Consider the following 24,614-nt stretch of genomic DNA (forward strand, 5'->3'; position numbering starts at 1 on the left):
AGCGTCTTCTAAAAACATTTTGTGACTTCTGCTTTATTCTATGTCTATATGCCTTTTAGTGTTTTGGCTGAGCCGTTAGAAAGTAAGTTGCAGATATCAGGACAGGGTCAGGGTTTGACCTGCATCCTTGGAAAGGACTGCAGAACCCAGTACTCCAGACGTCCCCTGCTGCTGGTTGAGGCAGAAGTGGAGATTAGGAGCCTAGGTCTGGTTTTGTCCCCTTTGAAGTAATGCTGGAGTGGGAGGCTCCTTACTTCAGAGTCACCCCAAGGTCACATTCATCCAGTTCTCTGATAGCAGCAGGTTTGAGAACTGCTGCCATGCTGAGTACTCACTTAGGGCTGTGTGTCCAGATGCTCCCAGGATGCGTTCAAGGAGCCGGGTGGGCCTTGGTGGCGGTCGTTGCCACCAAGTGGCAACATCCAAGCTGCTTGAAGCCACCCACAACCAAGAGAAGAGAAGACCAAAGTCCTCGGGGAAATCACAAGTGTGAATGACTTGCAGGGTGGCACTGGGGTCCTTCTTGTTGTTTGTTGCTTGGAGCTGGGTTTATTGTTTCATTATTTGGGCAACTTGCAATTCTGCCTATTTTTCTATGGCAAAGAACACATTAAATCTCTCCTTAGATTGAATTTCCTTCCCACCCCCACCCCCAGCACAGAGCCTGGCCCTATAAGTGCTCTGTGTGGATGAATGGCTGTGAGTGAGTGAATAAATGACATGGCGCCTGGATTCACAAGCGGAGATGGCCTAAGATCATTGTAATCTGGTAGAGGAGTGATGCCAGCACCTCCTCATTCTCCTTTGAACTCTGTTTTCTGAAGAGCAGCTAAAAGCTCAAGACTGGGCTAAGGAAGTGTGCCCTTGGATGTGGTTAAGAGACCTGGGTCAGCCCAGAAAGCCACCCCCTGACACGGGGGAGGGAGCATACTCTGAGGGCTGACACCCACAGGCACACCTTCTCATGGTAGTTTTAGGGTATAACAGGCTGGAAATCCCCAGAAAGGTGGCTGCTTGGGCATGGGTGTGTCCTGGCCTGGTGTGGGCGCTTCCCCCTCAGAACACAGGCTGTGCCATGTGGGGAGCCGAGGTCCTGCCTGAGTAACCCAGGTCCCTGATTGCTGGTTTTGCTCCCTGACGCCTGCAGGCCTGCCACTCCACCTCTCAAAGTCCCTGAGTGACAGCTTGCAGGTGCTCGCCTGCCTGGGGTGGATGAGTGATGTGGATGGCTGTAGGATCCTGTGAGTCCCTTGAGGATGCAAGAGTAGAGCACGTTTTGCCTTAGAGGAATGGACTTGTTGGGTTGGGGCTTGAGGACCCTCCCAGAGGTCAAAGACTCGGTTTTATAGAAGGGAAGTGATTTCCCCGAGGACTTTGGTCTTCTCTTCTCTTGGTTGTGGGTGGCTTCAAGCAGCTTAAATTCCTCACCCCACGTTCCCCTGCGCAGAGCAGTTTGAGAAGCTGGTGGCAATGTCTCCATTACATGCTGTGCTGGGAGCCACTAGGATTGGGGACCACTCCATGTAGTACTCTGGCACCTTTAGGAATCCCTGTGAGCTCACAGACCCTCACAGAGTAACAGTTTCTACCTTGAAATGTTCTTAACGTGGTGGTCCTGGCTGCTCCTGGAGGGCCCTAAAAGGGATGGTGCTGAGGGTGGCTCTCTCAGTCCCATCCTCTTCTGAGCGGTCTGGTCAGTGTCTTGTGTATGTATATTTTGAAGAATAAGATTCAGGTTTCAGAAGCATGTAGAGGAGAGTGAAACTGTCTTGCAGCCTGCGAAGTCGTGGCGAAATGCACTGGCCATCACTACCCAGACATCCCTCACTTCATAGCCCTGTTGGGGAATAAACACAGTCCATTCCTTAGTTGGGGCCTCAGGGGACACCTTAAAATGCTGTAGGCATTGTAGGTGTAAATCTCCGAGATTTTTTCCCTCCCCCTTCTTAGGTTATTTAAGGTACAGTTCATTTTCTATCTGAGTTTTTGTTTTGTTTTTGACTGGTAACAAGAGCATACTTTCTTTTATGGGATGGGTGGGCTTAACTGGAAGAGGATTTTTCCCTCTCTTTTTTAGCACTTCAGAGAAGTGGCCAGAAAACTTTATGCGGGTGAGGGAGGAGGTATCCCCAAGACCTCTGGTTAGCCTGAGGTCTGCTTAGTGAGCCCCCGAATTGTTAGGGGCTATGGGGAAACGGAAGCTCGGGAAGAGTTGGCACGTTGGGAATGCCACGTTGGCTGAAGTAGCGAGTCAGTCCTGCCTTAAACAGTACAAAAAGGAGACCTTTCCTGCCCCTTGGCTGGCTCCCAGCTCTGTTGAATTTGACCTGTACACATTTTACCAGGAAATGTTGTTCGCATGAGGCAGGGGGCCAATTGGTTTTGTGTGCAGTGCTTAAAAATCCTGGAAAATTAATCCTCTCTTCATTGATGCAACCAGTTTTTTTTTTTTTTTCTTTCTTGGCCTTTACCCCCTTCCTTATTACAAAAGGAATGTGACAAAATATACATAGGCCAAATGCTACACCCTTTTAACACTTGATCAGCAACAGCTTTCAGCAGGGCCTGCATTCCAGCAAGGCTGCTGGATTCTTGGGGGGAACTCGTCTCTCCCTCACACTTTCCTGTTACATTATGCCTGGCCGATTGAGGTGAAGGGGATCTTGATCTACTGAGACAGCCATGAGATTTCTTGGAGTCTCGATTTGGAGGGAGGGAACTTGGCCAACCATGGAGAGAAGAAGCCGGCTGTGTGCCAGCCTGGAACCGGCCAGAGGAGAGAAATGGCGCACACATGGCTATCGCGTGCCACCCAGCCACCCGTGAGGGTGCCTGCCAATCCTGCAAGCACCATCTGCCTTCACACTTGCAATTTTATTTTCTTTCACATAGAAACGGAAGTTCAGATACTGTGCGATGGTCTTAGCACAGGTCTAGGTGAACTCTTGCAAATCCCTGTTGCAGCCTGGGGGCCTCAAACTGATTCCTAGGACAGAAATGGTTCTGTTTGGTGAGTGGCCCCAGGCCCAGCTGCACTGGCTGGCACTGGGTATGATGATGGGGAGGTGGTGTGGCAGAGCAGCTAGGACACAGATTTGGGGGCCATGGGTGTGAGGCCCAGCTCGCACCCTTACCAAGGTGTGTGACTTGGGGCACGTTCCTTTACCAGTCTGAGCCATAGTTTCCTCTCCTGAAAAAATGAGATGACAGTAGGAACTACCCCTTAGGACTGTTTTGATCTTGAATTGAGGAAATGCATAAAAGCACATAGCACGGTGCTTGGTGTGTAGAAAATGCTCATTAAGTTGCTTCTGTTATTATTAGCTGCTCTTATTTGATCTAATTTTTCTGTTAGTCTTGCCTTGTGGTCAAAAGCTAGAAGAAATAGATCTAAGATACTTTCTACATTGATTGGAATCAAGTCTCCCCTGTCCGTGAGAAGAATGAGGGATCTTGAGGGGAGTTTAAATGCCAAGTTAGCTTTTTGGTACCCAAAGGTAAACTGAGTTTTCTCTCTTGTTCCAGGGCAACATGCAGGTTCTGGTGACTTACGGTGGCGATCCCATCCCTAAAAGCCCTTTCACTGTGGGTGTTGCTGCACCGCTGGATCTGAGCAAGATAAAACTCAATGGGCTGGAAAACAGTAAGTGCCTGAATGGAGAGCAGATGGGTTGTTGATGACCACCCAACGTGGCTGCTGGTTAGATTTTCTTCAAAAGGTGAAATTTGCAGAGAAGCAAATTCTATGTTAAGAGACTTTGCAGTTGCACAGACTTTGGTTCGAATTAAGGCCGTGGTGTGAAATAACTGTGACTGTGTCTGCCCCTTAGCCACACCGAGACTCAGCTTTCTCATTTGTACAGTGGGGGTGGTCGGCGGGGAGAGGTTGAGAACACCCATGGGAATATTTTGAAAATTATATGAGCTAATGGTTCAGAGGCTGGCACGTAGTCAGCCCCCTGGCATTGCAGTAGGAAGTTTTCATTAAAAAGAGAATTTGGGCTATGTTGCTTTCTGATGAGTTTCTAACTGTGCCAGCTATCCTTGGCAACTGAATCCACACTAAGGTTGCGAGTCAAGCATAAATGCCAAATCCCTGGCACTCAGAAGTCACTACCACCACACCTCTGCCCCATCCCAATGTTCCTTTAGCTTGTTAGGGATTTTACTAGTATAAGCTCATTTTGCTTATTTTCAATTTTCTGATTATTTTTTAGTAGGGAAAATTTCAAACAGAAAAGGAAAGAGAATAGTATAACATGAACACTGATGTACTTATCGCTCAGCTTCAGATGTGCAACACATGCTCATAAAATGATTTTTTTATACAAGTAAAAATATATCCATTTTTCATCTAAAAAACATTACAGTTAAGGGATAATTCCACTTTAACCCTCACCTCTCCTTCTCCCTAGGGTTAACCAAAGTTTTCAATTCAGTTTCTGTTCTTCCAGATCTTCTCTCTGCATCTATACATATAGATGTGCCTGTGGAACACATTTGGCTGTATTTATTTTGCATTAAAGTTGCCCTGCTGTATAAACCTACTTCTTCGGCCTGCCTTCCAACAGTGCATCTCGGGAATCATTCACTCCTACATCTTTTCCGTCTGTGTTTACTGCTGAGTGGCTCCAGACTGGATGTACCTCAGGGCTCACATTCACCTGGTTTCAGGCTTACTGAGGCAGGGCTGAGTGCATACCCCCAGGACGGGGCCTCCTGTATTCACCTGTGAGGGTTTCTCCAGAGTGCCACTAGCAGTGCCATTAGTGAGCATCTTCCTTCACTCGTGACCCAAGTGCACAAGTTGCAAGCAAGGCCAGCTCCCAGTTGCAGAGATCCAAAGTGAGAGCTCACTGTTGGCTTTTGTGGCTGGAGCAGCCAGCTCTGAATGTGTAAACGTCCACTGCCCAACCCCGTCATGTGTCCCCTTGTCACTCCTTTCCCCAAGACACTGAGAGCTTTGACTCCAGAACAGGAAAAGCAGGGTGCCAATTAGGAAAGCCTCTTTTCTGGTGGGAAGTAGCGATCCGGGACCTCCTTGCCTGTGGTTCGGCAGTGTCCATCTTGCCAGGCCCTGTGTTTCTTCAGAGTCAAGGTTCTCTGGGTTGTGGCAGGGGCCCTGTGTTCCCAGTGCTTTTGTTTTGGGTAAAGTCCTTTCCCTGTTCTTGTCTAATCTAACACTTGGGCTTCCTGCAGCCCTGCTTTGCAGAGACCTTTTGGAAACCATCACGGTACAGTCAGTTCTCAGCACTTGCTTCAATCGGCTCGCATTTGGCAGCTCTGTGACTTCTGCTTTCTTGAGGGGGAGGGGTGCCTATAAGATGGAGTTGGCTGCCAAGAATTAGTAAATAAAACATTGACTTATGAGGGTGTTTGGATATCAAGTTAACACCAAAAGTAAGTAAATAAGAGACGACAGTGTCAGATTACAACTTTCTGGTCAGCAAAGATTGTGGGGTCAGGTAAATTTCACTTTGAGTCCCAGCTTGGCAGGCTGCTGCATATATCACCCTGGACAAGTTACTTAACCTCTCTCAGCATCAGTTTCCCCATCTGTGAAAGCCATTGGTTAATAATAAATACCCCATAGGATTGTGGTGAAAATTAAGACAATAATCTATTTGTGCTTGGCATATAAAATGCATTCAGTAAATGATAGCCGTTATTGCTGTCATCACTAATGGATTATTGTGCCGACACTTGTTGTTACTGAGGCTGAGATGCTGATGATACTTACTCAGCTTTGCTGCTTGTCCTCTGCAGCGGCTGTTGCTTATGGTAGAGGCTGAGATAAGTCCCCATGTCCAAAGAACCATTGCTTCTGTGCTCTGGATTGTTCCTGCTGCTGAAAAGGGTCAGCTCTTCACCTCAGCTTGTGTTTCTTTTTCCAGGGGTGGAAGTTGGGAAGGATCAGGAGTTCACCGTTGATACCAGGGGGGCAGGAGGCCAGGGGAAGCTGGACGTGACAATCCTCAGCCCCTCTCGGAAGGTCGTGCCATGCCTAGTGACACCTGTGACAGGCCGGGAGAGCAGCACGGCCAAGTTCATCCCTCGGGAGGAGGGGCTGTATGCTGTAGACGTGACCTACGATGGACACCCTGTGCCCGGGAGCCCCTACACAGTGGAGGCCTCGCTGCCACCAGATCCCACCAAGGTCAGCCTTTGCTTTTGTCCCAGAACTTGTCTCATTGCTGTTAAACATGACACCATAGTCCTTCTCTGGTTCTTCCTGGCAAAGACCTTCTGAAAATCGTTTTGTGATGAAAGTTAGCACAATTCACTGTGAAAGGTCCCCTGGGTAGGTGGCTCACAACCCTGCTCCTCCCCTTGCTCTCTGACTACAAGACTTTGGTGAGGGGCTCCCTGTCCCAGAGTCTTCTTTCTTCACTTGTTAGCATAATCACAGTCCTCACTACAAAGCCAGCCTGTAAGGGGTAGGTGAGTTAGCAAACGTGGAGGCCTCTGCCCAGCACCCAGCTCACAGACGGAGCTCACCCTACAGAAGCTAGAATCATGTAATATAAAAATACATTATTCTGGCCAGGCGCGGTGGCTCATGCCTGTAATCCCAGCACTTTGGGAGGCCGAGACGGGCGGATCATGAGGTCAGGAGATCAAGACCATCCTGGCTACCATGGTGAAACCCCGTCTCCACTAAAAATACAAAAAATTAGCTGGGCATGGTGGCGGGCACCTGTAGTCCCAGCTACCCGGGAGGCTGAGGGAGGAGAATGGCGTGAACCTGGGAGGCGGAGCTTGCAGTGAGCTGAGATCACACCACTGCACTCCAGCCTGGGTGACAGAGCAAGACTCCGTCTCAAAAAAAAAAAAAAAAAAAAAACCACAAAAAAAAACCATTATTCTTGGCTGGGCGCAGCGGCTCACGCCTGTAATCACTGCACTTTGGGAGGCCAAGGTGGATGGATCACTTGAGATCAGGAGTTTGAGACCAACCTGGCCAACATGGTGAAACCCCATCTCTACTAAAAATACAAAGATTAGCTGGGTGTGGTGTCGCGCGCCTGTAATCCCAGCTACTCGGGAGGCTGAGGTGGGATAATCGCTTGAACCTGGGAGGCAGAGGTTGCAGTGAGCCGAGATTGTGCCACTGCACTCCAGCCCGGGCAACAGAGTGAGATTCCATCCCCTCCAAAAAAAAAAAAGAGTTCATCGTCATTTCTTCATAGTAACCCTGACTCAAGGGGTTTTGGAAGATTTCAAGTGGTCTCAATGGTGTGAATCCTATGAAGGTGTCTTATTTGTTGAATTAGAGGTGAAAGCCTCCTTCCTCACTCTTTTTTAGAAACAGTTTAGTTTTATTATTATGCAGAATTTGTTGAGCAAAGTGCAACAGCCCAAGCCACAGCTAGCTCCACAAGAGCCCTTCCATGAGCCCTCAACCTGGGATCTCGTGTGTCTTTGTTGGAATGGACATTAGGTCTCCAAGTCCAGGCCTGTGATTTAGAAGGGTCAGGTTGGGTAGGAGAGAGGAGAATCTTGGAGGGGCTGCTCCATGGGGGTCACACCTCTCTCCTGTGGGTTTTCGCTGGTGATTGAGTTCTGAGGCATTTGCTGTATTGACTGTTGTGGCTCTAACTCGTGTGCACATGTGACACATGAAGCCCCAAGAGAAGGGCTGCCTGGCTAAGATGCACTTCCATGCCGATTATATGCATGGGTGTTGAAAGCAGTGCTGGCTGAGCAGCGATCCCAATGCAGTTTGACTTTATTCTTTGCTCAAATAGGTGAAGGCCCATGGTCCCGGCCTCGAAGGTGGTCTCGTGGGCAAGCCTGCCGAGTTCACCATCGATACCAAAGGAGCTGGTACTGGAGGTCTGGGCTTAACGGTGGAAGGTCCGTGTGAGGCCAAAATCGAGTGCTCCGACAATGGTGACGGGACCTGCTCCGTCTCTTACCTTCCCACAAAACCCGGGGAGTACTTTGTCAACATCCTCTTTGAAGAAGTCCACATACCTGGGTCTCCCTTCAAAGCTGACATTGAAATGCCCTTTGACCCCTCTAAAGTCGTGGCATCGGGGCCAGGTCTCGAGCATGGGAAGGTGGGTGAAGCTGGCCTCCTTAGCGTCGACTGCTCGGAAGCGGGACCAGGGGCCCTGGGCCTGGAAGCTGTCTCGGACTCGGGAACAAAAGCCGAAGTCAGTATTCAGAACAACAAAGATGGCACCTACGCGGTGACCTACGTGCCCCTGACGGCCGGCATGTACACGTTGACCATGAAGTATGGTGGCGAACTCGTGCCACACTTCCCCGCCCGGGTCAAGGTGGAGCCCGCCGTGGACACCAGCAGGATCAAAGTCTTTGGACCGGGAATAGAAGGGAAAGGTGGGTTTCATTAAAAAAAAAAAAAAAAAAAGACAAGCTGGGACTTAAGGTCTACCTGAAACTTGGAGCTGCAAACTCAGCCACCTGCAGGAGCCAGGTGACATATAAGGCGGTGCTCACCTGTTCCCTCTGCCTCAGGGAGTAGTTGGGGGGCCCTGGTGAAGGTTGAGCACATTGCATTTCTGGGGACCGTGCTACTCAACCCCTGTTTTCTGTTTCTCCATGGGGAACAGGACCTAGCATTGTCAGCAGAATCTCTAGTTTTTTGGCAAAGGCAGAAATCTTGATTTTTCTCTGGAAACTCAACATACAACATGTTGGCATTTAATTGGAAAAAAGTTTAAAATGTGGCGTTGGCTAACACCTGCATGCCACACAGCAGGTTTGTCTTCAACCTTTAACCTGTCCTTGAGCCCGGTGTGAGCAGTCGTGTTGTCACTTAGCCGTGGCTACTCTAGAAAGGACTTCTTTTGGGATGGAGGGGGTTAATATTCTTGATTTGAGAGTTAGAAAAACCAGTTTTCTAGTTACTGAAATTAGACTTCATGTGTCCTGAAGTGCCAAGAACCTTGGTTCTGGGGTTTGCTTTTGTGTCTGGGGTACTGGTGGCAGTGTTAGCTATGTGCTTGCTCTGCAGATGTGTTCCGGGAAGCTACCACCGACTTTACGGTTGACTCTCGGCCGCTGACCCAGGTTGGGGGTGACCACATCAAGGCCCACATTGCCAACCCCTCAGGGGCCTCCACCGAGTGCTTTGTCACAGACAATGCTGATGGGACCTACCAGGTGGAATACACACCCTTTGAGAAAGGTGAGCCGCCCTGTCCTTGGACTGGACCCTCGTTCAGAGCTGCCCTTGGTCATTGCCTCCTGGTGGCTGGTACTGATGCCTGCCCCATGTGCTAGGTCTGTCTCAGCAGGGCCACGTGCAGAGTGACAGAGTGGAAGTCAGCCTCCGCAGCAGTCACCTGCCCACTCAGTGCCTGGCTTGCTGGCCTTGTGTAATAGGTGGGCTGGGTTTAGCCTCAGTCTCACCTCAGCAAGTTATGGGGTAATGTCATGATGTTGCTCATTTGTGCCATTTTTCTTTGCGTATGAATTTCTTTCTTCTTGAGTATTAGGAATTATAAAAAATTTCAATAAATAGAAAAGCATAAAGAAAAAAAAAGTGCCATGTATATCTCCACTACCTGGAGATCAGAAGCCTGCGATATTCTGATATAGATATTTTCAATCTTCTTGTGGATGCGTGTTTCTTCTGTTTCGTGGGTTTCGCTTTTTCTTTTGGTTAATGGCTGGATGGTGTTTTCCCAAATGAGAGTAATCTGTTTAGGATGACTGACTTGAATATTTGCTTGGTTGGGGTGGAGTGGCTTATGTGACTGCAGATAGATGGTTTGTATTATTTAAAAGTCAGATCATACCTACATTACTGTGGGTTTGTTTTGTTTTGTTTTGAAACAGGATCTCACTCTGTTGCCCAGGCTGGAGTGCAGTGGTGTGATCACGGCTCACTGCAGCCTCAACCTCCTGGGCTCAAATGATCCTCCTGCCTCAGCCCCCTGAGTAGCTGGAATTGCAGGTGTGCACCACCACACTTAGCTAATTTTTGTATTTTTTGTAGAGATGGGGTCTCGCCATGTTGCCCAGGCTGGTCTTGAACTCCTGGACTCAAGCGATCTACCCACCTCGGCCTCCCAAAGTGCTGAGATTATAGGCGTAAGTCACTGCCCCCAGCTACATTACTGTGTTTTTAACCCCCTTTTCCAAATAACATAGTATAGCATGCAGACTTCAGTGCTAGATGAAACTCTGAAGTAGAGAATCATTTTTCACAAATAGGGGATTTGTATGCAAATATGCGTGTCTGTTTGTTGTTTTGAACAGGTCTCCATGTAGTGGAGGTGACATATGATGATGTGCCTATCCCAAACAGTCCCTTCAAGGTGGCTGTCACTGAAGGCTGCCAACCATCTAGGGTGCAAGCCCAAGGACCTGGATTGAAAGAGGCCTTTACCAACAAGCCCAATGTCTTCACCGTGGTTACCAGGTAGGCAAGGTCCTACATTTGGTGTCTTGAGTCTCACTTTTGTGGCTAGATTCTACCTATGTGTCATAGTTTCCTAACTTTTGATAAGATGAATTTTTATTTTTATAACATATATTTTCTTCTGTAGAGACTTACGTTACATAGAAAGACCAAGCATACCTAAAAAACATACCAAAGCACTTGATAATGGTCATGAAACTATTTAGCAAACCAGGAGTCAATCAAGCTCTATAACTTGATAATGTAAAAATTTGTAGCCAACCTTGTAAGTATTTTTATTAAAGTTGGTTGCAAGGCATATGCCTGCATTGTACTTGCAGTCCTAGCCAGTGCAATTAGATAAGAAAAATAGGCTGGGTGTGGTGGCTCACACTTGTAATCTCAGCACTTCAGGAGGCTGAGACGGGACAATTGCTTGAGGCCAGGAGTTTGAGACCAGCCTGGCCAACATGGCAAAACCCCATCCCTACAAGAAATATAAAAATTAGCTGGGCTTGGTAGTACATGCCTGTAATCCCAGCTACTACTTGGGAGGCTGAGGCATGTGAATTGCTTGAACCCGAGAGACATAGGTTGCAGTGAGCCGAGACCACGCCACTGCACTCCAGCCTGGGCAATGGAGTGAGACTCTGTCTCAGGAAAAAGAAAAATAAATGAAGCATAAGCATTGAAAATGAGGGGTCAGAGTGTCTTTACTTACATTATACTAATGTGAAATTCCCTATGTGAGAGGTGTAGTAATTGAGTTGGGGTGGCTACGTGGAATAGTTTATAAAGGGAATTTGCATGAATTTTGGCAATAAGCAGACCAGCATAAATGGTGCACATTTCACTTTCTTTTCCACCCTTTCCAGAGGCGCAGGAATTGGTGGGCTTGGCATAACTGTTGAGGGACCATCAGAGTCGAAGATAAATTGCAGAGACAACAAGGATGGCAGCTGCAGTGCTGAGTACATTCCTTTCGCTCCGGGGGATTACGATGTTAATATCACATATGGAGGAGCCCACATCCCTGGTAAGCTATTCCTCAGAGAGGACCCCAGAGAATAATTGATTTTGCAGGAAAATGGGTTTGATTTTGCTTATCTCTCTGAGTGGGGAAAACAATCTGATATTTGTAATAGCTGCAAAAGGAGAGTTTTTCTTAGGGCTACATCTCCAAGATTATCTCAACTCCCAGTAGAACCGGTAACATGGCAAAAAGCATCGGCTTAGAATTTTGACTGGAAACAGTTGTGCGTGTGTTGGAGGACCTAGTTCTTGATTCAGGGGAAAGCTGGTTCTTTACAAAGTTGAAAATCACAGTGGCTCACACCTGTAATCCCCAGACTTTGGGAGGCCAAGGCATGCAGATTGCTTCAGGTCAGGAGTTTGAGACCAGCCCAGGCAACATGGGGAATCCCCATCTTTACAAGAAATACAAAACTTAGCTGAGTGTGATGGTGCGTGCCTGTAATCCTAGCTATGTGGGGTGGGGGCTGTGATGGGAGGATGTCTGAGATGGGAGCCTGGGAGGTTGAGTGAGCTGAGATTGTGCCACTGCACTCCAGCCTGGGTGACAGAGGAAGACCCTGTCTCAAAAAAAAAAAAAAAAAGAAAGAAAATTTCTACCTTATTTTGTGCTTGGCTCCTTATTCATGTGTCTTGGTTTCTTTTTTTTCACTGACAATACTAGTAGCTGATCAAGATATGCAGATTCAAATTCTTTCTTTTGTATTTAGTGATGTCGTGTGTAATCACTGTGAAACACGGTTTCTCAACTCCGGCACTATGACACTTTGGGCTAGATGATTCTTTGTGGTGTGGGGCTGTCCTGTTCATTGTAGACTTTTGTCAGCATCCCTGCCCTGTACCTGCTAGATGCCCATAGCAGACTTCTCCTTCCCCATTCTTATTTGTGGCAACCAAAAATGTCTCTATATCTTGCCAGATGTCTTAAGGGACAAAATCACTTCAGCCTGAACCACTGCTGTAAAGATTCAAACAATAAATAAATATATGACTTAAGTAGTGAAAGACCCTCCTCCATTTGTTTTGGGGGGAGGACTCTCCATAGGTTCTAGTTATCTACTCAAACGATTGTCACCCCCACACATTTTATTTATTTATTTCAATAGCTTTTGAGGTACAAGTCGTTTGTGGTTACATGGATGAATTCTATAGTGGTGAATTCTGAGACCACCTCCCCCGCCCCCATTTCTAAAAGGGCAGGCGAGTGTGTGGTGTGGACAGAAGACCGAGGGCTGGGGCTGTTCTGGGCCACTTATGCCTTGTCTTAGGTGTGGTGTGAAGAGGGCAGAGCCCCACCCCAGGACCCCAGGAGCAGAAAGAGCCTCAGCGGGGGCTTGTTCTTCTTTCTCTGGGTCACGCTGAGAGGGGAAGGGCAGGCTGAGGGGCCCACTGCTGGGTTCTGGGTTAACTCTCAGGCAGCTGGAGTGTCCACTGACCACACACTTTCCTGATTCCATTCCTGCTTCCCCCTTACCACATGGAAATGTGCACACACACTCACACTCACTCTCTCTCACACTGATCAGAAAGTATTGACATTCAACTCAGACTGATTCTACTCAGATACTCATTTAAGCCTCAAGTCATTTAAAACAACATGTTTCTCCTCAAACTTGTGCTTGCGGCTCATTCAATATAGATTTTAAAAATTCCTATAATCACTAGTCTAGGGGATTTCAGCTGTGGGCAAGACAAAGTTCCTGCCCTCAGGGAGCTCACTGTCTAGGGCTTTTACAACTAAAACTTGTGATGACTGCTATGAAGAATGAGAATGGGGCTCGGTGACAGAATTCAGAGCTACGGGCTCGTTTTGGAGTTTTGTAACACTTGCGTTAGGAGAGAGTTGGGCACAGGCAACAGGTAGAAGGCTGCTCCCAGGAGGGGTGATGTGGCTCCGACCTGGCAGGCAACAGTGGAGATGAACATCTCCTGGTTTTTGTGGCAATGAAACTTTTTGACTATGGGGAAAGGCTGGTGAGTGCCACCAGCTTCCGAATCCCCCTTACAGAAAGGGGTCAGAGTTTGTCCCCTGTGGCCGACCTGTGAGCTTAAAGCAAATGGTCGTCTTTGAGCATAACAACAGAAAGACACTCATTTGTGGTTTTCCCATCAGGTGTGGATGGTGCCTTTTTACGTTTCAGGTTCTCTGTTGCCTCCCAGAGAGCCAAATGCCAGCTTTTCCAGAACCCCAGAACTTTCCCAGGCAGAGACATTTAGTGAAGTGTTGGTTGGTTTTCTTAGCATCGGGCTTCTTAACTAAGGCAACCTATGGGGGTACTGCCGTGAAACAGTCGGCTACCTGCCACCTTCTAATTTGCTTTCATGGTAATTCTGGGTGCTTAAATATTAGCCTAGTTTTTCCTGGCCTGGTTAAAAACCCGGAGTGGAGTTATTTTTAACAACGTGTCCTGTCTTACCCATAATGGCATGTTGATTTCCTGTGGTAGGCCAGCTGTGGTTGGTTGGTGGCGGCTCCCTAGACCACTGGATTGACTGGGGTTCAGAGTGCATGAGGAATAAGATCTGGCATGAGGGAATGGTGACATGTGTCTGGGCATGGAACAGGGGAGTGGCGGATAATGCTTGGGGTCTGCCATCTTGGACAGTTTATCTTACCCGGGTTTGTTGGTTTTTGGCTACTCTCATGCTGAGCTCAGACAACTTCTAGTGGAGGCTCTGACTTAAAGATTGGCCTCAGAAGTAGTCCCTTGCCATCAGCTGTTGACATTGAAATCCTCAACTGTCACTCTAAAGTAAAGCCCCCTTTTGTTCCTCTCACCCCAGTGTGGATGGAGGCCTGTGCTTGTTTGCCAGGGCCAGCCATTTATTTCACGTAGCTAAAGACCTGGATGCCGTTGAGACCCAGCTCTTGTTAGAAAGCCAGGGACTCAATTCTTTGTGTGTCTTGGCTGTCTACCATCTCTAATTCTACGAAGTGTACATTCTCTGGGATGCAAAGCAGAGATCCCTCAGCTTTCACGGCAGTCATTAACTTTGCCAGATACCATGGGGAGCACCAGGACTCCCATGCGAGGCAGAGGTGCACGTAGCCCCTTGGTGATGGGCGTGGTAGCCTGACGCATGCTGCCGTTCGCTGGATGGGGAGGTCCCCCTCCACAGTGGAGTCCATGAGCGTCCTTGGCCTAGCCCTTGTTTCTCTGTTTAGCACTTCTCTAGCAAATCGCTATCTCCTCTCCTCGACTCCTCTGTGCTTCATCTTTAAAACTGACACCCTCAAGGAGTCAGAGGCCCTCAGGGTCCCCCGGGGGGTCAGCCATGCAGCAGGAGCTCAGCTTACACTCAGGAAGACGGCAAGGCTTCACCAGGTGGCCGGGTGACCGAGAAGGCTGAGTGTGGTCAGAAGGTGCCAGCTGCATTGGAGGGAGAGGAGTCTGGGAGACACACAGGAGCCATGTGTGGGGGACAGGGCTGGATGTGGGCTGCAGGGCCTGCCCATCTCTCTCTGTTCTGTTGTTCCACCACTTGGCTTCCTCCTTCAGTTGCTCCAGCAGCCTGTCTCCTCCCTCGCCTCTAGGCTCCTGCATGTGCTGAGGCCTCTCTACTTGAAGCACCTCTCTGTCTGCTCCCTCTTGTGCCGCAACTGAGATGTTACTGGAAAGCTTTCTCTGGTCTCCCGCAGACCAGGTTAATTGCCTCCTGAGTGCTCCACCTTCCACACCCCAAATATGTTATGTAGGATGTTAGAGTGACTTGCTTGCCTCATCCTTCTCCTGCAATTGTGGGTTCCTGGGGGGTGTTAACCACTCAGGATCCAGCACGTGGCACAACATCTGCACGTAGTAGGTGTTCTGTGAGAATGGTTGACAACAATGAGTGGGCACATGAGCAGTGCACACAGTGAGGCAGGGGGAGCTGACCGAGGCCTGCATGGCCGAGGTCCCGGGGGAGCAGCAGTGCTATTCTGGGTGTGCACAAGGTGGTCTCCATTTCCCAGCTTGTGCTCAGAATCCCACGACCTCTCTTCCAGGCAGCCCCTTCAGGGTTCCTGTGAAGGATGTTGTGGACCCCAGCAAGGTCAAGATTGCCGGCCCCGGGCTGGGCTCAGGCGTCCGAGCCCGTGTCCTGCAGTCCTTCACGGTGGACAGCAGCAAGGCTGGCCTGGCTCCGCTGGAAGTGAGGGTCCTGGGCCCACGAGGTAAGTGTGCACCCTGCCTTCCTGCAGACATTCATCTGCCCCAGGCAGGGGCAGCTGTGACCCAGAGCAGATGCTTTGCTTTTGAGTTTGCTCATGAGCTGAAAATTAAATTAAAAAAAAATTATTGTTTCATGTTCTAGTTAAACAGTAGAAATTCCTGCTTACAAGTAAGCAGGCTTGTTATTTCTCCAGTGATCTGTCCCCCCATTTAATAATATGGCTATCAATTTCTTAGAGGAAGCAGCAGTATTTGGGCTGTCATATGTAATATGGTGGTGACTGTTTCATTATGTGTTTCAGCATTTGTGAGGGGGTGGGTTGGTCTGGATGTGGCAGATGGTGGGGTTTGGAGGTGATAACTCATTGAGATACCTTGGTGTCCATGTGGTACATACCAGAACCTCTGGGAATGCCAGGTACATGATGCACGTGATACGTGGCTTTGTCATTGTCTTAGTTCCCCAGAGATAGAGGGTGTCTTGGGGAGTGGGCTTTGTTGGCAATTTGGCCTGCCTTGTTGGCAGCCTGGAACTTGGGTTTGGTAAGGCTAGCGGGCCATATAGGGACAAAGCCCTGAAGTGCATTGGAACTTGCCTTTTTTGGTAAGTGACCATGTTTCCTCCTCCAGCACTTAAAATGTGCCTTTTCCCACATAGAGGACAGTGTGCCTAATTTCTTACGTAATCTGGATTCTCCTCGCCAATGATATGTTCTTGGATTCACAGAAGTGGCAAATGGGGGTTTCCCTCTTTGAAGAGGAACCTTCTCCTTCATGGGGTTCAGCAGGAGGTTATATCTTTTGAAGCTCAGGGCAGAAGTGGTTTGGGGGAAATGAGGTCATGGGCCTGGGATCAGATTCTGTGAAGTTACTGAGCTTCAGGACCTGCATGTGTTTGTGTGCATGTATGTGTCCCTGTGTATGTGTGAATGAGAGAGGGAGAAAAAGAAGAAAGAGAAGCTTTACTTGGATATCTGCCTCTATTATGAAGGACTCTCAAGTAACAGTCTTTTGATTTTAGCTGATGACACGGATTCCCAGTCATGGCGCAGCCCCTTGAAAGCCCTTTCAGAGTTCTTTAAAGGTGACCCGAAGGGTGACTTTAATAAGACAGGTTTGCATTTTCCCATGGCTGCTGGATTATGTAACCCAAATGCTTCTTGCTGGCCTCACTTCTAAAATTGCTTACACCTGCCTCATCTGCTTTGCTTAATGAGCATGCCATCCTTTGATTAACCTACACTGGAGTTGACCCATCCTTGACTGTCACGTTGGAAGCTGGGATCTGGACTCTGCAACCCAACGCGTGCCTTGATTATGTTTTAGCGTAATCTCTAACATCTCCACAGGTTTCACCTTGAGGGTCCCCTTGCCCCATGAGATTGGCACCCTCACCTGCCCTGCACCTATGCCCCAGCATGCTGGTACCACAGTGTTCTTTGCTCAAAGGTGTCCACAAGTCTTGACTAGCCAGCCCATTGGTTAATTTTTGCTCTTCACAATTCTGGACTCTTTGGCAGTGTCTCAGCTGTAGAGTAAAATTGCCACATCCTAAGCGTGCCTAACCAGCTTGAAAGGTTATAGTGTGTCTTCAACACACATCATCCACATACACCCTCCAGCAGCAAGCACAGGCAGTGTCCTTAATTATACTCTAGGGCAGACTGAGTGTATTTTAGCCAACAAAAAGCTAAAGGTGTCTCTCGGGGTCATTTCTGCAACCATGAATTGGGGATCCTGTGATTTTTTTCAGGCCTGTGATTATGGTTGCTGGCCTTTATGTTACTCATCAGTGGAAACCAACAGCTCTTGGGGATGGATGTGGTCCTATTTCAGACTCAGCCAAGGGTGGAGTAAAGGTGAGGCCAGGCAGCTCCTTAAACCTCTCATCTCTGTCCTCAGGCCTGGTGGAGCCAGTGAACGTGGTGGACAATGGAGATGGCACACACACAGTAACCTACACCCCATCTCAGGAGGGACCTTACATGGTCTCAGTTAAATATGCTGATGAAGAGATTCCTCGCAGGTAAGCTCCATCCATCTGCCCATCCATTCCTCCATCAGCCTATCTGTCCACCCATCCATTCTTCCATCAGTCCATCCACCCATCCGTTCCTCCATCATTCCATCCATCCACTCATCCATTCCTCCATCAGTCCATCCATCCACCCATCCATTCCTCCATCAGTCCATCCGTCCATCCATTCTTTCATCATTCCATCCATCCACCCATCCATTCCTCCATCAGTCCGTCTACCCATTCATAGAGGCAGCAAGTATTACATAGAACCTGCAACTTGTCACCACACACTAGCCTTGATATTTGTGGCTCCCGCTCTCTCACTCCCCCAATTCCTTTCAGACATCTTTAGTTTAAAGGTGAGCTGAAATTAAGAAGTTGGAAATCCTAACCACGTGTGGTGGGATTCGCCTGTAATCCCAGCTACTTGGGAGACTGAGATGAGAGGATCACTTGAGCCCAAGAGTTTGAGGCCAGCCTGGGCAACATAGACCCTCCCCTGACATCTCCGGAAAAAAAAAAAAAAAAAAAAAAAAAGCAATAGTAGTAGACAATCATTGATGAAATAAAGAATTTATTAGTTTATTAGAGGCTTCCTTTTGGTGTTTTGGTGAACCTGCAAGTAGTTTTCTGATTGGGACAGGACAAAGGTCTTTACTTCAGGGTTTGCTTGATAAAAGCATTTCCAAAAGGTTTTGCATAGAAACCTTGTTCCTTGTTGATATTAATACAAAAAAAAATGTTACATAAGCTCTTCACCTCTTGGAACAATCTCTAAGGGTTTTCTTTTCTTTTTTTAAAGAATCATGCCCCTTAAGATGAAAAACTTTCACCCATATCCCCTAACACATATTTTATATAGAGATAAGCATATTAGCTCTATGTAGAAATATGTAATTTATAAAGTACATTTGTATATTGCTTTACTAATATACCATGTACCATATGAAGCATACTAAATATAGAATAATTATAGATACAGAATATAGAATAAGATGAGATATAAATATTAAAACTGAAGTTCCACTATTCTCTTTCCATTTGGTGACCATGATCTTAGCATAACAAAAGTAGGGTAAATGTGTTTAACCCTGTGTTTCCCAAACTAATTTGTGAACTCTTCCTCCCCAAACTACTTGTATCCCTTGGAACAGAGGTCCCCAACCCCTGGAGCGTGGACTGGTGTGGGTGCATGGCATGTTAGGAATTGGGCCGCATGGTGGTGGGTGAGCCATCATTACCGCCTGAGCCCCGCCTCCTGTCAGATCAGCAGCTGCATTAGATTCTCATAGGAGTGCGAACCCTATTATGAACTGCACATGAGAAGGATCTAGATTGCACACTCCTTGTGAGAATCTAACTAATGCCTGATGATCTGAGGTGGAACAGTTTTATCCTGAAAGCATTCCCCCACCACGCCCCCTGGTCTTCTACGAAACCAGTCCCTAGTGCCAAAAAGGTTGGGGACCGCTGCCTTGGAACACACTCAGAACAAAACCAGTCTGTCATATGATGGTTACTACCTCATGGTTGTAAATTTCTGCTGGACTTAGGCACCTTGACTAACTCACTGTCTTATCTGCTGTAGAAATCCCCTTTTCCATCCCACTCTTATGTGTAAGAAAAGTCAGATGCAGCTGGGTTGACATGTATCTTTACTGACTAGGGTGTGTGTGTGTGTCTATCAAGTCCCTTCAAGGTCAAGGTCCTTCCCACATATGATGCCAGCAAAGTGACTGCCAGTGGCCCCGGCCTTAGTTCCTATGGTGTGCCTGCCAGTCTACCTGTGGACTTTGCAATTGATGCCCGAGATGCCGGGGAAGGCCTGCTTGCTGTTCAAATAACGGTAACTTGGAGTTATTTTCTGAGCCAAACCTTAATCCTAAGACTTAATTTCCGGGCCAGATTTAAGAACAAGGGTTTCAATAACCGATTTCTGACTCAATGCAAGTTGTTTGTTAGATTTTCCCACCAAAGAGTCAGTAAATGTGCAGAAGCATAAGCAGCTCACCTGAGAGATTTGAGGGTGTAGCTCCAAGAACCACTTTTGGGTGAATTTTCATGTTTTTTTACTACATCTATTCCTATGTTTTTATTTTTATTTTTTTTAAAGATGGGGTTTCACCATGTTGCCTAATCTCGTCTTGAACTCTCTTGGGATCAAGCAGTCTGCCTGCCTCAACCTCCCAAAGTGCTGGGACTGCAGATATGAGACACTGCGCCTGTCCCCTATGTTTTTATTTTTAAATGTTTTAAATTACTCTTTGGTTCAGTTAAGACTAAGTTATGCTGCTTATCACAGTAAACCTTAAAATAAGAGTGGCTGAAATAAATGAGATTATTCTCTCTTGTTAAGGAACCCCAGGCTAAGCCACCTGGGTGCCCTGCAGCTCACCAAGGAAGTCAGCTTCATCTCTCTGCTCCTCTACCTAGCACGTGGCTTCTGTCCTTAAGGTCTCCTCCTGGACCATAAGGCTGCCAGTGCTCTGGCCATCACATCCACGTGGCAGGCCAGAAGGAGGAAGAAAGAAGGGAAAAAGGGGTCCTCCCAGCTCAGTGGGCTCCCTTAAGCAGCCCTGCCAAAAGTCCATCATAGACTTCCATTCCCTTCTGATTTGTTGGGGGTTGGTCACAAGTCACATTACCTAGTGGCAAGGATGCTAGGAAGTGGAGTCCCATCTTCTGGGAGCGGTGCACCTAGCTAAGAGTTATGGTCCTGTTAATAAAGAGAAAAGGGAGACTGGATGTGGTGGTGTGTGAGCAGAAGCCTCTGCCTCCTCCCCTCCCTACATTTCAGAGGATTTCGAGCTAAAACACTCTTGGTTCACCTGAAAACAAAATTACTAAAAATTGGCCATGTCTGTCATGGTGTTAAAGGGATCTGTGACCCTCTACTCTCCCTACCAAAAAACAAAACAAAACTAGATTGTATTAAGCCATCAATTCTGTCTCTTTCCACTAGAGGCACTAATAGGAAAATATGTCAAGGTTTTCCATGAATGTTTTCTACATCTTGACAACATCCTAAATAGCATTTCTCTATGATCCACAGGACCAAGAAGGAAAACCCAAAAGAGCCATTGTCCATGACAATAAAGATGGCACGTATGCTGTCACCTACATCCCCGACAAGACTGGGCGCTATATGATTGGGGTCACCTACGGGGGTGACGACATCCCACTTTCTCCTTATCGCATCCGAGCCACACAGACGGGTGATGCCAGCAAGTGCCTGGCCACGGGTGAGTACAGGGCATCTCAAGGTCAGGGGCACAGGCTTTGCAATCAGAAAGCCGGGCCGTAGCCCTTCTCTGTGACTTACAAGCTACATGATCTGGGCACGTTGCTCAACCTCACTGAACTTCAGTTTGACATAGATTGAAGCTCTTTGTTTTTATTTGGAGAACATTTAGATCCAAGAAGCTCTTCTAAGGAACAGAGACTGTTTTACAGGGTTACTGCAAAGATTAGATGAGGTCAGGCATGAAAAATGCTTAGCACGGTGCCAGGTACATGATAACTATTATTATATGCTTTTGAAATGTTGAGAACCCAACTCTGATGGCGGCTCCCATGAAAAGCAGCACATTTCTGCCTTTTATGAGTAGATAGTTACTCAGGATTCATTCAAGAGCATTTCAGGTCAGCATTAGAGAAACACATTTAAGGATCTAGGTTTTTTTCATCATGCATGTGTAAACCTCTCAGGAATTCTCCATGAATATTTGAGCATCACAGTTTCTTTGGTTTCTTTCTTTTTTTTTCCCCTCCTTTTTCCTTCAGTTTCTAAGACACAACTATTGACTGTCACAGGCCATTCTTTTTTTTTTTTTTTTTTGAGATGGAGTCTTGCTCTGTTGCCCAGGCTGGAGTGCAGTGACGCAATCTCAGCTCACTGCAGCCTCAGCCTCCTGAGTAGCTGGGACCACAGGTGCCCACCACCATGCCCGGCTAAGTTTTGTATTTTTAGTGGATTCAGGGTTTCACCATAATTGGCCAGGCTGGTCTTGAACTCCTGGCCTCAAGTGATCTGCCCTCCTCAGCCTCCCAAAGTGCTGGGATTACAGGTGTGAGCCACCACGCCTGGCCGGCCTTTCAGTTTTTAAGAACAGCCCTTGGGCAGCTCAGTGCTGCTGCTCAAGCAGATTTTAAAACATGAATCCCCATCTCTAAAATGAGACAGATTTATTTCTTTTTAAATAAGAAGACTAAACACAGGACCACCCTTGATGTGTTCTGTTTCTCTCATAGCCCATCTTTTTTTGAATGGAAAAAATCTGGGCTTTCACGGCAAGGTTGTGAATTGCTCAGCGTGGCCCTTTTTGGCTAACCCATGGCAAAAAAATGGAGAAATTTTGGAATGCAGGCCAATCCACCACCTCCTAGGTCTATGCAGCTGCCAGCGACAACCAGATCATCTTTACTAATTGATGGCATGTTAACGTTGGATGGGGACTTCCCCCTTGCCTTGCAGGCCCTATTTCCTCCCCCAGCTTGGGCAGAATCCTGAGCTGAATACTTGCCTTTTGGCCACACCTCTGGGTCTGTCATTCAGGGCCTTCCACAGATTGACTCCAGTCTTCTCTTCCACTACTCCCTGAACAAACTGTTCTTGCCACCCTCCCTATTACTCCTACGCACTTGGCTCATATCTACCAATGTGCTTTTAGTTCATGCTTTTCTGCATTTCCTGATATATGGATCCCGTGTAAAGGGGCGCCAGAAATCAGAGAGAGACTGGTCATTGGGGAGAGGTTGCAAGTCTCCCTTAGCTAACAGCACCCATCCTTCAGGGTTCAGCCATGTTTCCTTTCTTTAGGAAGCCCTTTGTCAGTGCGGCAACCCTGGGATATAAATTCTTAGAACCTTTGCCTAGATATGCTGCCAGACACTTCTCTGAGGAACAGTTTGTTATTTTTTCTGTAACTTAGTTCCTCTTCAGCATTTCCACTGCAGTTGGAACTGTCGTTCTTGGTGCCTGGCCCTGTTAACATCTTGAGAGCAGGGACTGTGTCTTGCCCACCTTTATGTGTACCTGGCACTTAAGAAAATGCCCAATATGGTTGCTATTGAAAGTCAACCTTCATTGCCATACCTTTAAATGCTGGCAAACCCAGGCTAACCTTTAGTCAACACTCAGAGCTTACAGATGCTCCTTATTTAGTAAGTAATTGATGAAGTAACCCTTTGAGCAACACCTGATCAGGGGATCTTTGGGATATCCCTCTGAATGGCAGCAGTTGGAGGCCTAACATTTACAGGCACAGACAACATGGATGGGTATGATTTGTTCTTGGGCCTCCAGGATGTGTGTCCATACTTCCATTCTCTTCCCCTGAACTCTTCTCCAGGTCCTGGAATCGCCTCCACTGTGAAAACTGGCGAAGAAGTAGGCTTTGTGGTTGATGCCAAGACTGCCGGGAAGGGGAAAGTGACCTGCACGGTTCTGACCCCAGATGGCACTGAGGCCGAGGCTGATGTCATTGAGAATGAAGATGGAACCTATGACATCTTCTACACAGCTGCCAAGCCGGGCACATATGTGATCTATGTGCGCTTCGGTGGTGTTGATATTCCTAACAGCCCCTTCACTGTCATGGTAAGGAAAATTCCTTCTCCAGAGCATGCTGTTATTGGTGGAAACTGTAACAGCTGCCGTTTGTTGAACCCTGACTAGGATATCCTCTTCACCTTTTTTTTCCTTTGGAAAAAAATTTGTTAAGCAGTCATGACCTTGTAGAGTCCCAGAGTAATCTCTAGAAACTCAGAGACCCTTTGGCTGTAAGGGTTTTTGGGAATCTTACTGGCCACCAAGGTGTCTATCATAATAAGGGACTTGGGCAATATCCTGGCCTAAGCCCAGGCATTTTGAAAGATAACTCCTCAGAAAAACACACCTTTATGAAAATGTTTCTACATAAAACATGACAGGTTTTTAACCGACCAGCTCTTCCTTCTTCCATCTTCATGGCCATTCTCCATGGCTGGAGGAGAGAGCTTCCTGATGCTGTTTTGTTTGGAGACTTGACTCTGAAATCCCAGGACTCAAAGTACCTCCACTTGTGTTTTGGAAAGATTCACACTTTATGTATGAGGGGGAAATACCTCGTCTTTTGCAGCTAGGAACATCTGGAATAAAAGGAGGAAACCATTATGCAAACACCTGGGTTAGTGAATGACCAAGGTCTTCATTTTCAGTTGTGAGTTACTTATAGATCTTCCTCTGTTTATTTATTTTTATTATTGCATAATAGATCTTCTTCTGAATATCCTTCAACCAGGAAAAGGGTTAGAAACCTTGGGGACATTACCTCATTGAACCCTCAAAACCAAGCATCGTTGGCTTTTTTACAAATGAAGCATGCTTGGTCTAGACAGACACCAAATACCATGCTGTCATCCTCACTGGTGTCCTTTGATACTGTGGTCAGCAGCCGCACTTGACCACAAGGTTTATAGGCCCTTAATGACCTGGCCTTGTGCACAGCCGACAAAGCACCTTCTAATTATTTCATTTTGTGCAGCAATGGAGAGGTGCATGAAGACTCTATTCCAAACTCCAAAGCTCAGGGACTTTCTTCCAAACAGTCTATACTCTGTTGTAGTATTATTCCCTTCCATCGACGTCTGTTTATCTGTAAACAGCATGCCAGAGATCTGGAGGCTCTTTTATGTCTCAAGTATGTAAACACTTGTCAACTTTTGACATTGTTCATTTAAGAGTGTTTTTCTCCTGTAGGAAGAAAGAAATACAGCTGGGAAGTTGATGTCCTTATTCACAGAGAAGGGTACCAGTTGTAGTTTTCAGAATCTGTTTTTAGCCCATAGTGGGTTTTATCTGGTTGGTTAGAATTAGGTGGAAGGAGGGAAGAGCAGCCAAGCACTGAGCAGTGGTCATGGGCCTGCTGGTGCAATGAGTTGGGGGTAAGAGAAGACCATATTGGGAAGGTCTAAGTGAGAAAGTCAGAGTAAAAAAATTGAGGACGCTTTTCGCAGAAGTGGAGGCTTCCAAACTCAGTAATAAGTGTCTTCT

The 24,614-nt window shown here is 47.3% G+C and overlaps 1 protein-coding gene across 6 annotated transcripts in view; it reads left to right on the plus strand.

The window, feature by feature from the left end:
- Positions 1-24,614, plus strand: part of FLNB (filamin B) — a 163,912-nt gene that overhangs the window by 107,092 nt on the left and 32,206 nt on the right. For 3 of the 6 annotated variants that reach the window (XM_034956737.3, XM_055110993.2, XM_055110994.2), the window contains exons 19-30: positions 3,526-3,643; positions 5,895-6,157; positions 7,749-8,346; positions 8,984-9,157; positions 10,234-10,396; positions 11,251-11,411; positions 15,396-15,563; positions 16,583-16,675; positions 17,464-17,587; positions 19,271-19,427; positions 20,634-20,823; positions 22,933-23,180. In XM_034956737.3, the coding sequence (XP_034812628.1) occupies positions 3,526-3,643; positions 5,895-6,157; positions 7,749-8,346; positions 8,984-9,157; positions 10,234-10,396; positions 11,251-11,411; positions 15,396-15,563; positions 16,583-16,675; positions 17,464-17,587; positions 19,271-19,427; positions 20,634-20,823; positions 22,933-23,180 (2,457 nt within the window). The remainder of the gene's footprint in view (positions 1-3,525; positions 3,644-5,894; positions 6,158-7,748; positions 8,347-8,983; positions 9,158-10,233; positions 10,397-11,250; positions 11,412-15,395; positions 15,564-16,582; positions 16,676-17,463; positions 17,588-19,270; positions 19,428-20,633; positions 20,824-22,932; positions 23,181-24,614) is intronic. The other 3 variants (XM_003811629.5, XM_008964032.6, XM_008964033.6) reach the window with 1 other exon arrangement.

This window comes from Pan paniscus, chromosome 2 (assembly GCF_029289425.2).
Source record: "Pan paniscus chromosome 2, NHGRI_mPanPan1-v2.0_pri, whole genome shotgun sequence".
NCBI classification, from domain to species: Eukaryota; Metazoa; Chordata; class Mammalia; order Primates; family Hominidae; genus Pan; species Pan paniscus.